This window comes from Lissotriton vulgaris, chromosome 3_2 (assembly GCF_964263255.1).
Source record: "Lissotriton vulgaris chromosome 3_2, aLisVul1.2, whole genome shotgun sequence".
Lineage (NCBI taxonomy): Eukaryota > Metazoa > Chordata > Amphibia > Caudata > Salamandridae > Lissotriton > Lissotriton vulgaris.
This window is the reverse complement of record NC_141690.1, coordinates 224,124,812-224,140,578: the sequence shown is the minus strand read 5'-3', so window position 1 is coordinate 224,140,578 and position 15,767 is coordinate 224,124,812. Positions and strand designations below refer to the sequence as shown.

The 15,767-nt window shown below is 42.4% G+C and overlaps 1 protein-coding gene across 5 annotated transcripts in view; it reads left to right on the top strand.

Annotated features, from left to right (window-relative positions):
- Positions 1-9,828, top strand: part of ST3GAL5 (ST3 beta-galactoside alpha-2,3-sialyltransferase 5) — a 296,048-nt gene extending 286,220 nt beyond the window's left edge. For all 5 annotated transcript variants that reach the window (XM_086964249.1, XM_086964246.1, XM_086964250.1 and 2 more), the window contains 2 exons: positions 4,106-4,264; positions 6,754-9,828. In XM_086964249.1, coding sequence (XP_086820375.1) covers positions 4,106-4,264; positions 6,754-7,020 — 426 coding nt within the window. In that variant the 3' untranslated portion in view covers positions 7,021-9,828. The remainder of the gene's footprint in view (positions 1-4,105; positions 4,265-6,753) is intronic.
- The last annotated feature ends 5,939 nt before the right edge of the window (positions 9,829-15,767 follow it).

The window sequence follows — 15,767 nt, the reverse complement described above, 5'->3', positions numbered from 1 at the left end:
CAGCCTGCAATATGCTAGCCCCAGCTAGAATGATATGCCCGAGAAGAACAAACCCCACAGCCCCCTGGTATTCAGAAGACCTGAGGATACAGAAACTTTCCTATAAGCTTCTTGAGCAAATCTGGAGAATAAATTATTTGGAAGAGGAGAAACAGAAATATAGACAAAGTCTATCTATCTATAAACAACTCTTAATTGAAGTAAAAAAAAAACTTTTACACTAAACAAATTAATTTGGCAAACAACTCTACGAAAGAGCATTTTAAAACTTTCTCAAGTCTGGCTTCCCCCACCATGACAAAAGTCGAAGCAAGTCCGAAATTTTGCGACAACATTGCTAAGTTCTTTTTGAATAAAGTAGAAGCTATCATCTTAAACTTCAGTCACTTTAATTCTGAGGAAGGCAGGATGCGGTCAGAGGGAAGGCAACCAATTACCGATTCCCCGATGATTTTTAATAAATTCAAAGATCTGTCCACAACAGACAGTGAAAAGCTGCTTTCTCTCCGCCCGATCAAAAAAGCTGCTACGTTCCCCCTATGATCCCTGCCCAGTCTCAATAATTAAACGGGCACATGTGGCTGCGGCTTTAGTCCTCACTCCATTGTTTAATACAATGTTTGAAGTCGGACTCCTCCCTAGCCCCTTGAAATCGACCTTGATGCTGCCACAACTTAAGAAGCCCAACCTGGACCCAAAGGAGCCAAACAACTTTCGACCCATATCTCGCCTTCCGTTACCAGCAAAATTGGTTGACTAAAATATGAATTTACGGCTCAGTACTTTTCTGATTGGGACAAACGCTCTGTACCCAACTCAGATTGGGTTCAGAAAAGAGCATAGTACTGAATCCGCACTGATAAAATCTATGGAGGAGATTAGGGAGGCTGTGGACAGGGGAGGCAAAGCTGCCCTGATTTTGTTGGACCTGTCCGCAGCCTTCGACACGGTCCATCATGATGTTCTGATGGACCGTCTGGCTGACTGTGGCATCCAGGGAAAAGCCCATGACCTTCGTAGATCGTTCCTTTCAAACAGATCTCAGACGGTGGCATTGGGTAATTTTAATTCCAAATCCTTCTCACTGCCTTGTGGAGTATTCCCAGGGGTCCTCACTTAGTCCCACTCTTTTTAATGTATGTTATTTCACTAGCTACCCTGATCAGATCATTTGGCCTCAGCTTGACTTCATACGCTGACGATACGCAAATAGTGGTGGCATTGCGGCCTGGTTAGACATTAGGAATTGAAGACATGTTCCGTGACTGCATGGCAGCAATTGGAAAATGGATGTCACAGAATTGCCTAAAACTGAATTCTGAGAAGACTGAGGTCATCCTGTTCGGTAAGGACCCTAACTTCTGGCCCCCTAGAGGGTGGCCTAAAGATATGGGATCACCTCCTGTTCCTGTAAGAAAAGTGAAGAACTTAGGAGTAATTATCGACGAGAAACACAATTTTGGGTACCAAATCAATGCTGTGGCTTCTTCGATCCATTTTTTAAAATCAAAATGATTAAGAAAATACTGCCCTTTCTGCCTATATCTTGTCAGCGAACAGTAGTCACAGCCCTCGTTCTGTTCAGACTGGACTACTGCAATAGCCTGTATCTAAATATTCAGGAAAGCTTTGCAAATAAATTGCAGATGCTACAGAACGCAGCCTGATTACAGGCACACCCAAATACGCTTCAAATTTCTAAGGAATTAAAGAAACTTTACTGGCTGTCAGTAAAGCATTGAGTATGTTTTAAAACTCTGAGTACGGTGTTTAAGGCACTACAGGTGAGAGGACCTGATTTTCTAAAACATAAAATACAATGGTATACACCGGGTAGAACCCTGCGCTCCGGAGGAACCAAGCTGGTGACTGTGCCATCTATCCACATGGCGAGGGAAAAGCTTCATTTTATGTGCAGCCACAGCCTGGAATGGAGCTTTCCCCCTTTTTGAGAAATGCCACGGACCTACTCCCCTTTCGGAAAGGCCTTAAAACTTGGCTGTTTACTCAGTAATCCCGGATAGCCTGGCCTGATCTCAGAGTATTAGTGGTTTAGTGCCAGGACACCTTCCGGTAATTGTGCTTTATAAATAATGATAACTTAACAATGAGCCTCTGCATTTGTTCCAGCTTGCTTGGGTTCATCATTAACAATAAGAGATCATACATTTTTAGTGTTGGGCTGTGTATTCGCTGAAAGAACACAGTTTAAATTGGAGTAATATGTAGGTTTTATAATCCTAACACACCTACTGTTTTAAAGCAACAAAGTCGTAAATGACGATATGAGTATAACTTGCACCACCGTATATTTCAGACGTCATCAGTGATGTAATGTGTGCAGTCATAAGCAGTGTGTCATAGCTGTGCGAGTTATACTTATGTCAGTTGCATATAACTGGTGAACATTTGTGGGGTATTTTTGGTTTTTAAACAGTAGTTTTCTTATTATTAAAAGACTTTCGAATAACTTCATTTTAACTTTTGTTTTCACAAAAATTCCTACCTTTTTTTTTTAAATACAGAAGTTGAAATCTTAGTGACGTTTTTACGTATAACTCCACTTTAACTTTTGGGGATTTTTTCAGTGAATTTCCATGTTTTTCCTTAAATGTAAAGCAACATTTTATTATGATAAATTTGCAAGCATACCCTGCCGCACTCGGGGGAAGGGAGGATTGCCCACAGAACCTGCACCCGAACCCCCGCCTTGTACGGGTGGATTTGGGCACACATGGCCAACCCCCGCCACCCATGGCTCGGTTTGGATCCATGACCTGGCTGCAGAGCCAGGACCTATAGCCAACCCCCCGCAGGCAACCAAGTCCCCATTAGTGGGCAACCGCCCGCAGACCCCCAACCCACATTTTTCTTTTTCTCCCTTTGGGGATTGAGTGCACGCTGTCTCCTGCAGGATCACGGCACCCCCAAAAAGTTTTTTTTTATTTCTCACCCATCCAATCCGAAATCGATACAAATGCTCCCCCACCACTGGTAATGAAACTAAAACTGAATTCTGCCTCAACACTAAAATCTGACGTCTCCAAGCAGTCCTTCTTTGAGAAAATGTCCAAGTGCTCGATCCAAAGCGGAAAAAACTGTTTATGCATACAAATATGGGCACATCCTCACCAAGTTCACAACTTCGGGACTTATCTGAATCCCAGAAAGGTGCAGGCTGGTCTTCCAGGAGGAACCAGGCTTCAACACCTCAGGCCTTACACCTTCAAAAGGGTAAGGGAAGGCAACCTCATGTCAGTGTTGGTTCTGAAAGATGCATACTTTCACATCCTGATCCACCCAGAACTGGAGTTACAGGTAGGTAATTAATTTCATAATTGGTGCTTTGCTTCACAAATTGAAAGGGACATTTGAAACGATGATTTGTTTTTTGAGTTGGGATATACAACATTCCTTTATTATTTTTTTGTTTGAATTGAATTTAGATAAGGGGGCTGCGCTGTCAATCCAGACCACAAATGGAGCAGCGATAAGTTTACTGTATAGAAATTGCATATTTCCAGCCACACTCCTTCTCTATGCGTACCCTGGTAATGTTCACTAGGTGTTATTGGGGATATATTGTGCTTTGTCCCAGTAAATATGAGCTGGTGTTTACCATTTCCAATCCTCCTAGTGTTTGTAGAAGTACATTTTCTTTTGTTTTTTGCCTAAGGTGTCATTTTTTTTAGATGGCCACCCGCCACTGGGTAATAGTGGAAAAATTGTCTCCACTCTGATTTAATGTTGTCTCCGCCACCAAACAATTTTCTGCAGCCATATGACCTAGTTTTCTTTAGTAACACATTGGTTGAATGAACTCATCTCCTGCTGGAGGCGGTCATGCCTTTCCTTGAAGTCTGACCTCTTTGAATGGTGAATTTTCCTAACTTTTGCAGTGGAGGTTTAAAGCTTTATCCACCCAAAATGAGAATTTCCGCATGTGATGTGCCCGGCTTGTTGCTCTATTCAGCATTCACATATTTTTATATGTTAAGAGTTTAATCTAGTCTGGTATAGAACTGATTTATTGCTTGGAAAATGTATGTAGAAATGTTATGAAAAAAACAAAGCACTCATGACTCTTTTTTTCTCGCAACATTAGTCGATGTGGAACCGGATGTTCTTCTGGAGGCAGGTAGCTGAGAACATCCCAGTGCAATCGAAGCAGTTTCGAATTCTTAATCCACTCATCCTCAAAGAGACCGCCCTTGATCTACTTCAGTTCCGAGCACCTCGCGATAGGTGGTGGGGCTGGGATAAGGTATGATTGCTTTTGATTTATGTTTTAGTTAATTCCTTAATATCTGTTGCGGTTGCACAAGATGTGCACTAACGTAAAAAATTATTTACTAAGGCCTTATTGATTAGGTGCATTTTATTGTGGAATAATAACGTGTGGTATAATGAGCGTTCCTGCACAATAAAATGTGTATTGTAGAAATCTACATGTTTCTTAAATATCAGCTGAATCCGCATGAAATTCTTAAATGTGTAGAAGGTCTCCAGTGTTCCATTATAGTTAACAAATATAAGTGGCGGTCTATTCTTTGCAAAGTAAATACACTACACTGAGTTCCAAGATATGGAAGTTGTCCAAGGAGGATGCAGACACCAGATTGTGACGGAAGCGGTCTGGAGAGTGGTCCCACGACTTTGCTGCCGTTGGCCTAGACTGAGAGAGAGAAGCTATAGGAAGGCTGCTGTGACTTGAATCAGAGGGACCAGAGAGCTTCAGGGGTGGAAATAACTCAGGCCTATACAATTCCAATTGGAATAAGACTTGATGAAAAAGGAAAGCTTAAATGAATAACAGGTTGGCAGACATTGAATAAGGGAAATAGGCACAAAGATTGCAGACTAATTCAGGCCTATATCAACGATCTGCTGCACTGTAACAGGCCTCCCTGTCGTGTTCATGTAAGGCATTAAATAATTGTTACTATTGTCCTTGGTGTGTAGACTCTCCCACTATCAACCTGTTCCAGGACTGGATAGTGCTCCTATAACTGTCTTAATGCAAAGCTTGTTTGGGTCGTCCAGTTGTGTGTTGCTGATGCCTGCAATGTGGGAGACTAGGGGAACAGACCTTGTTGAAGTGCCCACTTCTCTGGAGCTGTGGGAAGTGGGTGCTCCTACTTTTTTATATAATGGAGACCTTGTTAGTACCTGCTTGGATCATCACCACCACCCTGGGTTTCTGTTTGGTAAAGCGAGCCTTTAAAAGGCCTTTGAATCCAAAACGTATATGTACAGGAACACATCTGAGTTCTCCGTAGAAGCAGTGTCAGTTCTAAGCAGTGGCGACTAAGCTACAAACGTACAAGTTGGTCTAAATATAAAAATGGACTTTGCAAACCCAGCCCCAGAAATGATCCACCTGCTGAGGTGATGTCTGCTATCCTGCTGAGGTGATGTCTGCTATCCTGCTGAGGTGATGTCTGCTATCCTGCTGAGTTGATGTCTGCTATCCTGCTGAGTTGATGTCTGCAATCCTTCCGGGTTGATGTCTGTAATCCTGCCGGGTTGATGTCTGTAATCCTGCCGGGTTGATGTCTGCAATCCTGCCGGGTTGATGTCTGCAATCCTGCCGGGTTGATGTCTGCAATCCTGCGGGGTTGATGTCTGCAATCCTGCGGGGTTGTTGTCTGCAATCCTGCCGGGTTGTTGTCTGCAATCCTGCCGGGTTGATGCATGCAATCCTGCCGAGTTGATGCCTGCAATCCTGCCGAGTTGATGCCTGCTATCCTGCTGAGTTGATGTCTGCTAGCCTGTTTGTTATCTTTAATAAGCATGGGCGAAATTTGCGAATTCTCAATCCGCGTATTTGCGAATTCGTAATCCGCAAACTTCGCGAATTTGCAGATTTTTTTATTTTTGCGTGTTAGCAAGGCGCTTTGCGTGTTCGCGGGTGTTCGCGAGGCGCTTTGCGTTTTCGCAGGGTTTTTTTTTTTTTGCTAGTTAATCACTGCCACCCTCTCGTTTTTTATGCCCATCTGCCCTCTGTACCACTCGTTTCTGTGCCCTTCTGCCCCACTCATTTTTTGTCCCCTTCTGCCCTCTGTCCCACTTTTGTGCCCTTCTGCCCTCAGCCCCACTTAGAATGGCGCCGGCAAGCTGCCAGCGCCATTCTAAAATAGCTAGAAATAGCTTCAACAGGAAGCACTAATAGATAAAAGTAAAGCAGGTGCTCCAGTTGAAGGTCAAATTAAGTTACACAATCATTAATCACCCCATGTTTGGGGTGATTAATGATTGTGTAACTGAATTTGAGCAGCACCTGCTTTACTTTATCTATTAGAGCTTCCTGTTGAAGCTGACTTTTGTAACTATTTTAGAAGGGCTCTGGCAGCTTGCCGGCGCCATTCTAAAAGAGTTACAAAAGTCAGCTTGAACTTTTGACCCAATCCGTTCCGCTCGCGGATTTTGCGGGAAATTCGCAAATCTAGCGTATTGCGAATTTAACCGAAAATCCGCGAGCGGAACGGATTTTCCGCCCATGCTTAATCTTTAATTCATTTAACATATTTGAACCTGAAAACCCTGAAAGGGCTTGTTGCTAGCACGAAAAGAGTTTGGGAAGATATTTTGGCCTGCTAGCCGTTTGCGGTCCTAAAAAAATGCTTCTCTAAAAGGTGGTTATGAATTAAAGGCAAGGAAACCTCCGGTGTCAGTGCGCTTTATAAATGCAGCTTAACATTTACATTATCAGCCTCTGTTTGACCTGCCTTTTATCTTGTTTCTCTGTTTCAGAATGTGCCCACGTTGGGCTGCACAGCTGTGGTCCTGGCCACCCATCTCTGCGATGAAGTGAGCTTGGCAGGATTCGGCTACGACCTCAGCCAGCCTGGAGCACCATTGCACTACTACGATGACCTCTGCATGGCTGAGATGAGCGGGTTCAACATGCATGACGTCACTCAAGAAACCAAACTTTTACAAAAACTGGTTAAAGAGGGGGTCGTGAAGGACATCACCGGGGGAATCCACTGCGAGTTCTGCAGTGATGCAAGGCTGTGAATGGAGTCGAAAATCCACCATCAGTTCTGTGTTATCCTGTCCCAGACAGGCGTTTGTGATTGCCTTATCAGTGTTCGGATGAAAAAAGACATTGAAAGCAGCTGGTGTTTAGGTTTATTGCTATCATTGATCGTAACCGATTGTTTTTAATTTATTTGAGTCTTGTGTCTGTAAATATGTTAAATATTAATTCACGGACGGAAACCTAATGAATTTACAAAGATTGCAACATTTCACTGCACTCAACACGCCCCCGGACAGCAAATATTTTGGTTGGTGCTCAGGAATGCAGATCCCCTGCCTTGAAATAGCGCCAATTAGGTGGACATGGTGCATTTTATGCTGATGATGAAGACAAAAAGACCTGGATTTTAAAGGACAAGATGCGACCAGTATATCTGCATTGGTGTACTGTGCAACCTCTTTATTTTATTTGATTGTGTTTTCCACTTTGTAATGAACGTTTTTTAAAAGATCGGACCTCAGAGTAGTTTTGAGATGCACTTATCTGTTCAGGCACCGCATTCTCCATGATTATGTGTACATCTCGGAACCCTCTGGAACGATGTTGAGGGGTTGGCTTCGAGACGCAGGCGATAGCTTTGAGTTGGTTCAGTGCAACCCCCTCTCCCTCCCCCCTCCTCTCCCGCCCTCCCCCCACTCCTCCCGCCTACCCCTCCCGACTCCCCCCCCCTGGGACCAACCGCCTCTGCCTGCTGCCTCTAGGCAGTGTCTTCGATAGCTGTGTGCCTTCCCACTGCACACAGATGATCCATGCAACAGGCATGATCTGGCAGTGACCCTGCAGTGTCCCCAGCCCCCTGCCTGTAATTCCAGTGGAGGAGTGACTCCTTCATTAATCCTGCCTGCCAGTAGTCCGTGTGTCTCAGTGGACCCAGTTCATTGTAGCCTGTTGCCCCTCAAGGGCAGCAGCCTCTGCGATTGCGCTGGGTTACTTTGACAAAATCCCAAATATATGAATCGCCCTCCAAATTTAGTGTGGGTCTGAGGGGAAGCAGGACATCCGACTCTTGGACTATCTGGGAGGAAAAGGACACAGTGAGAGGATAGCAAATGCACCTTCTGATGCAACCCTTCAGCAGTTCCCGGCTAAGAGCACAGCTGAAGGCTAAGAATGCAAGGGCCCTGAGTCTGCAAAGACTTAATAAATGGACCAGGAGCCTATTTGGCTACTTACAAGTACCCGGCAGGGAGCACAGCCTGCGTATTGGAAGCTGTGTACTATAGTTTAATGCTCATTCCCAACACTAGTTGGCAGGGTCAGACTGGGCTATAGGGCAGTCGGGTAGTGCCAGTTGGGCTGGTCGGACAGGTCAGTGTGTGGGATGTTGTTTTAGCTGTTTATGGGCCTCTTTTATTGTCTACTAGGCCGGTTTTTAAGCTTGATTTCCTTGATATTAAAAATCCATGCAGTCTTCCATACCTTGCAAAGCTCTTCTAAAGAGTGTCTTTACAAGTTCAGAACTTTGAAAACATAGCCACCTTTTAGCTATGTAATTCACTAATGGGGCCACTTTAATTTGGTGCCCTGGCCTATTTTCTGCCAACCCTGCTAGTTATCTAACTAGGTAAGATTTCAAAGTGTAGCTCCCTGTGGATTCTTTCGTAAGTGGCCTAAATTCATGAGTTTTTGCCTGGAAGCCCAGGATCCTAGAAGTAGGTGTTCAGCAGCGGAAATGTTCTGCTTGTGCTTTGGGTTCGGCAGTAAAACCTTTCAGTAAAAAGCTGATGAAGGTGTGTGTGGTCTGTAGAATCTCATGGTGAATGAATCTTTCCTGCTGCATGCTTCAGCGGATATTGTTTCTTATTTCCTACATGTGCCATGTCTGCCAGTTTGTATTGTATTTAGTCCGGCAAGATGAAAGAAAACGAGTGTGTTCTCTGTCCAACTACGGGACTATATTGTGTTCTCATGTCTAACTACGGGACTACTACATATGTGTAATTATTGTAAAAAGGAGAATGAACATACACTGTGATACTATACGAAGCAAGTTGTAGGATTGTGTTTTATGTGTATTTTATATTGAGAGAAAATCACACGTGCATACACTCTGAGTTTCAGGGTGCTTTTAATCATGTTCTGTTAGTGTATTCCATTTGCATTGGACATTGTGTTATAAATCTGCATAAAAATGTGTTAATCCTAAACACACAGGAAGTTTTTAGTCTTGGATAATCAAACCTCTGATTACATTGAATTTGGAGTAATATTCTTGCCTGTAACCCTAAATAGGACCAAATTCAGGGTTAGCAACTTCTGTCCTATTTTCACCAGTGGAATAGTTTGCAAGGGGAAAAATGGGGAATAGCATCGGAGGCGGACTACAAAAAAAATATATATATTTTTTTCCCCAAACACCAGAAAGTTACGTCTTAAGTTGTCGCATCTCCCTAAACTGAAAAAGTCTGGTGAGGCATGGGTTTTTGGGTGTTAGCTGCCATCAGGCAATCAGAACATCTCTACCAAGACGTTTTCTGATGAACACCAATGTGAACGGCTGAAATAGCCTGGTGTTTCAGACTGTTTTGTTAATTTTGATTGGCTGTCATCAGCCAATCAGTGTTGGTTTCCATGTTTAGATCCTTCTGAGTGTCTGAAGACTGCCTATTCAGTGATTCCCCACCAATCCCATTGCGAACTGTTCTGTAACTGGCATAATGTTTGAGCCTGTAATCCTGCAGTGGTTTGGGGGTTGCTGCTGTGTACCATCTGCCTTTTTAATCCACGGTATTCCGCTTACAGTGGAAGGAAAAATAAAGCACATCCCCACCCACAAGTATAAATCCCTGTACTAGCCTCTTATTTTGTCACAAAATGTGGTCAGAAAGTACCTAGAGGAACATTACAATTTGCTGTATTGAGTCACATCAATCCCCACAATGACTGACTAGCTTTTGCGCTTGTACATTATGCTTTGCGATATCCTGTCTAAGGACTTTTCCTAGCTGACATATCAGTGTGTCAAATACCCCATTTCCGTAGCTCAACCGGGACCTGAATACTTTCAGCTGTGAGATTACGTAAAGAATGATTGAATTTCAGATAAATATTTTAAAATGTTTCCATATATGTTTTCTATATGAGCAAAAATAATACCGCTGTGAGCATTCCAATTACAAAAGGTTACTTCTAGATTAATTTCGGTCATTGGTTTTGCAGGGTGAATCTTTTTTTAGGTTACCTACCTGTGCATATCCCACCATTTGGACCCTTATTAAGAGTGGCCTCTTGATTCTAATGGGTCTGGTAACAGCAGTTAACGAACCCATTGAAATTGTAAGTTTTTCACTCGGTCACAAATATTTTGGCTGCTGCTATGCCAAAGTGTGGGGAAAAATGAGTAATCAATTGGGGAATAGGACTTGGATTGACCAACTCCTCCTGTAACTCCTCATATCGTTCTAACTCCTATTGGTCTCGAACACCGGGGATGGGGAAAATCCAGCCATGTTGCAGGCCACTCTTATTGAGTACATGAATTGTTGGGCTTTAAAAGGCATTGTGTTTACCTCCAAACTCAAATATGAGTGACACTTTGGGCAGGTCTCAAAATTACTGTGGCACAGACTTGAAGCTACAGCTTCCTACACTGAAGAAGACTTCCTCAGATTGGATTTGAAAGTACATGGAGCTGTAGGAAAAAAATACAGAAAAGTGATAGTGTATTGCTGGAATTGACCTGATCCACTGGTAATTAATTACTTGAGTCTGCATCCCAGTCCATCTTTCTTTGCCCAACATTCCACCTTATGCATGAGCCAGCTGTATGCAATTCAGCCTTGGTACTTCTTTAATAGGAACATTCCTGCCTGAACTGCCAGGCTAGGTTTCCTCCATACCGAAACCCAAGCAGCCCAGACAGGTTTCAATCTTTCAATGAATTGGTAGTAGAGTGTAGATTGGTTCTAGTGGTACAGTGAGCATTGGACCACCGTCTGGGTATACTCCTCGCACTTGGTTTCATACGGCAGATTACAGAAAAGTGATAGATTGAATGCTTGAATTAATTTCAGCCACTGGCAATAATTAGGGGCCCTATCAGCACCTGCCATTTTGAGACTGGGGAGAGTTTAGTAATAGTGAGGGCTTGGGCTGCAGAGGTTTAGGTTTTGTGAGAATTACTTCCAAAATGTTCAACGTTGTGTCCGTTTTCTAAGTTTCCAACTTATTTTCTTCAAATGTTGTTCTATGTACCTGTGTATTGAGTCACAAAGTTAGCAGCCCTGATTTTCTATGGGGTAATAAGATATTTGTTATCAGGACTCTGCATTTTTCATCCATAAAAATCTGTAAACCTTGAGAAATAATAGTGTGTAATAGGCCATGCTGTTGGGTTGTAGTAGAGTAGACCATTGACTGTTTCTTAATACAGCCGAGCCTGATAAGGATAGACCCAAGCATGACTGCTGAGATGTGGTCCATGATCAGTCTGCACAGTTTCCAAAGGTGTCATTTAGATTCAGAGATCCAAGCATTCTAGGATACCTAAAGAATGCAATTGAACACAGTCGAAGGGGGAGAGGGAGCTCATCTTAAAGGCATGCCCTCAGACCCAAGTTGAAATGACCGTAACTTTGTTGCTAAAACACCATGTTTACCTGAGGCTGATTCCCACTTTCAAAAACGACCTAAACTAGTAGATTACAAAAGCTACCTGAACTTTGAGGAGGCCCCTTATGGGCTGCAGCCCTACTTGATGTCCATGAGCATTCTTCCAAATAGTCATCGTTTAGGGTTCTTGGGCATCCTCTATTAAGAACATTCATGGTGCTTCATGGATGAGAGATCAGATGGCTGAATGTACAAGAGCAAAAACACTACTTAAAAACTATTTGGATGAATGCTGATCGGAAATTATCTATAAGCGTTTTGCTACCTTCGATATTATATGTACCAATGAATTCTAGATGAACCAAAGCATATCTAAATTAATATAGAAGAGTTTGTACTACAGCCACATGGTTACATGGATTTAATTGGTTAACGTGTGGTATATTTTAGATAATGTAAAAATAATCAACATAACAAAAATGATTTTTAACTGCTGGCACCCCCTTCAATTTTTTCTGTTTATCCTGTTGGTTACAAGGGTACTTAAAAAAACACTACCAAAATTATCTGTATTACTTATCGGGCTACTAGAGGCTCATTGGGGGCGTGAGGTGCACTCCAGTCTATAAACAAAGTAATTAAATTATTAGCCACTGTTGAGAAGAAGCTGAAGTTGGAAGCAGAAATATTGAGAAGTGTAAAATTCAACAGCACTTCTATATGGACGCAGAATGGTATGAAAGACATTTAGTATCAACCTGAGGAGCATCAGAAACCAGGAATCGCAGAGGAACTTCATGCTGTTGTTACTGCAGATTGTCAACTGGCAATGTAGGACTTCTGAAAGCACAGCCAGATTTCCTCCTATGTTTGAGAAAACATAACTGCAAACAGGAGGTGCTGCGGACTATCGTGCAAGAATAAAGCATAGTATGCTAAATGTACTTCCTAATACCTCTTCCAAAAAGTACTCATTACCAGATATTACATTTACAATTATATTCAGGCTATATTGTTTAGGATGACCACCTCACAAGATGACATGTGGTTATTTATGCAAGTCGACTTGGCCAACCATTGACCTCTGGGATCTGAATCCTCATATTCCTGTACTCCAAAAGCCCAATATATATACCTACATAACAGGTGACTACCCTTACCAATTAACACCTCTTCTGTTTGAAATAAACCCTGAAACACGTGTTTTTACAAAATTCATGTCTGCAGTTGTGCACACTTGCTGCCTTCTCACAAAAGCTATTCATATTTACCCATCCCTGGACGATTGGCGAGTGATAGGAAATGCAACTTGCACAAGGTAATAAAGGAAGTGCTGTTCCGGTCCGAATTACGATTAGTGGTGAACGCAAAGAAATCAAGCCAACCACCCTCAAAATAGGAACATTTGGGGCCACCGTTAGCGTTTTTAGCCTTTATCACAATGAAGATTGGTGGTATGTTCAAAATCATGTTCTGCTTTAAAAGATGTTTCTGAGAGTTGTATCAGTGATGTCATTGGGCAGGGCGGCATTGTACGTTCCATTGGTATCACTTGCATGACTGAAAAAGATTGCTTGTGGAATGACTTACTGACTAGTGCATGCTTACTTTAAGGGATTCATAAGTTTTAGTATGTGTCACTGAGAAGGGTAGGAAGTCTATGCAGTGGTGGGCAACAAAGTATATATACCAGGGCAGGCCACCTTCATGTCCGATTCCTTTGATGAACTTCACAACAGATGTATCCCAATATATGATGCGATTGACAGTACTGGAAAAATGAATGATATACAAGACTACCTCCACTGTCTACAGCTCATGGCAGTGTACTTATCTTTGACTGCTTTTGGATGCAAATCCCATTGGCATTGTCCTGTCTGCTGACAAGGAGGCACTCGCTTTGCAGAGCCTTTTTCATATAACACAGTTCATCCAGGTAGATCAAAAAGAGCGAGCAGAAGACATAGACAGATGTAGTCCAGGAATCTGAGTTACTTCACACGTTGATACTGTACATTTTCCATGCAAGTGCCATACCAGAGCGAGATCCGTTTACTGCATTGGAAAAGATAAACGCCTAAACTACGCTTCCACAGCAGTAGCCCATGGGCACTGCAATATTGATATTGTATTTCACATTTGCTTGAGCGTTTACACCAGTGCAACAATGCACAGATGAACGTGATTCTCCCACTTAATGGAGTTGTCAGTTACAACATATTGCACTTGTTTAGAACATCACAATCTACTGTGACTTAACTTATTGCCCTTCAGCTAGCCGTATGTGAAGTTAATCACCTTACCAGTCTACCTCCTGGTAACTTACGGACTGATTCACAAAGGTAAATTTGCCCTTTTGTGTAAGTTTACGATTGTTTGCTATTCACAAAGCATAGCGTTGGTGTTCTCCTCCCTTCCACACTCATTCAAGTTAATTCTTCATTACTAGTAGCGCCACCTCTTAAAAAATAAAATGCATCCATTAGGTTGTGTAGACCAAAATGTGAGTGCACTGAGGAATGTGACAAAGGTCTCCGGAAACTTACCAATTGTGCAACTGCTGGCGCTGATAATTTATTGAGAACACCTCGCAAATACTTCAAACTGAGCCTAATCTCACCTGATTTGTGAAGGCCCCAAACGCGGAGATCGTTGTCAATTTTCTTGGCTTAAACTAAGTAGGAGCCTCCAGAAACGTAGGTTTGGAGCCCTTGGTGTTGTGCACCTCCTGTCATCTAGTGATTTACTACTAGTATATAAAATGTGGTAACCAGTTTAAGCAAGAACAGGCGCACAGCAATTCAGGGAAAAGTAAAAAAAGAATGATCATAAATGGTGCTCCAGGAAGATCCGAGGTTGGTTACCACAACCCCATATATATCTCCAAAGGTTGAGAAACAAATGAAACAGAAACGTCCTTCCGAGCACTCAACAGTCAATAATACAGTATCAATGAAAAGAAGTCTTTCTTCAGTTGTAGGTTCAGTTGGCACAGTTTCCAGGATTTATTAATTCGAATAGTCGAAAGAAAACTCAGTTCCAAAACTAAATCAAAGCATCCAGTTTCAATTCACAAGAAATATGCATAGCCAACACGTGTTTCGTCTTGCCAGTACAGGGCAAATGACCTCTCAGGGCTGCAACCCAAATAACAACATATAAAAAAATAGCAACATTTAACAAAATTTACATCATATCCTCAATACTGTTCCACGCTAAAGAGTCATTAATTAAAGATCAGAAATAAGTATACACCCACAAGCCAGACCAGTGTACACAGAATAGAGGGAAAGAGCCAAGTTCCCCAACAAGATATCACCTGAATAGTGTGCCAGAAAATATCATACATCACTAATTCAAGAGGCCACTACCAACCATGTTCAAATCTTGAAATACAATGTTTCCTCACATTTGTAATTCAAATATAACGAGAATGTATTTCCTCAAATCAGAGAATGGTCACTGCGAAAACATAAGTAAAGGTATGTCTCATCATATTATCAACATGTCTGTTTGAGAAATAGGACTGCAAGGTTAAACCGTAATTGCCGGTCAATACATGGCTTATATGCCTGCTATAGACCCAATCATCATGGTATCAAAGTCACACAACACCCTAATAAAAATGTACAAGAAACACTAGTTAAAGTGCAAGAGATCAGGCACCACCAACCGCACAGAGCCACCACCCCACTATGTGGCTGAATAATCAATATCGTGAAGCACAGCTGTATATGCCAATGCTCACCTAATAAACAATCGTCGGCAGTACTCTGATAAGTAAAGTAATTCCTCCGTAATCCACAGCCAAAATTTACAATAGTTCACCTGAAAATTACCAAGTGATATCACATTATAACTCCTGTTTTACCGTTTGTTATAATCAATACTCCAACTCTATATCAACATTACACTCCCCTCCAGTAGTCCCCGCTATACCATAATTCCAAGATATTCTTCCTCTCAATCGAGACCCAGTAATCAATCCGCCATTTCACGTGTAAGTGATCTGTAATCATCAAGCGCATCTTATAAGAACTGCAACGTATCAAAACCTCCATATCTGAAACCCCTGTGCCGAGCACTCACCTCAAGTTAGTCGCAACTTCCCGCTATTCGCTCCGGCGTCCTACGTAGGTGCCATCTTAAAATGGCTATTTATACGTTTCCT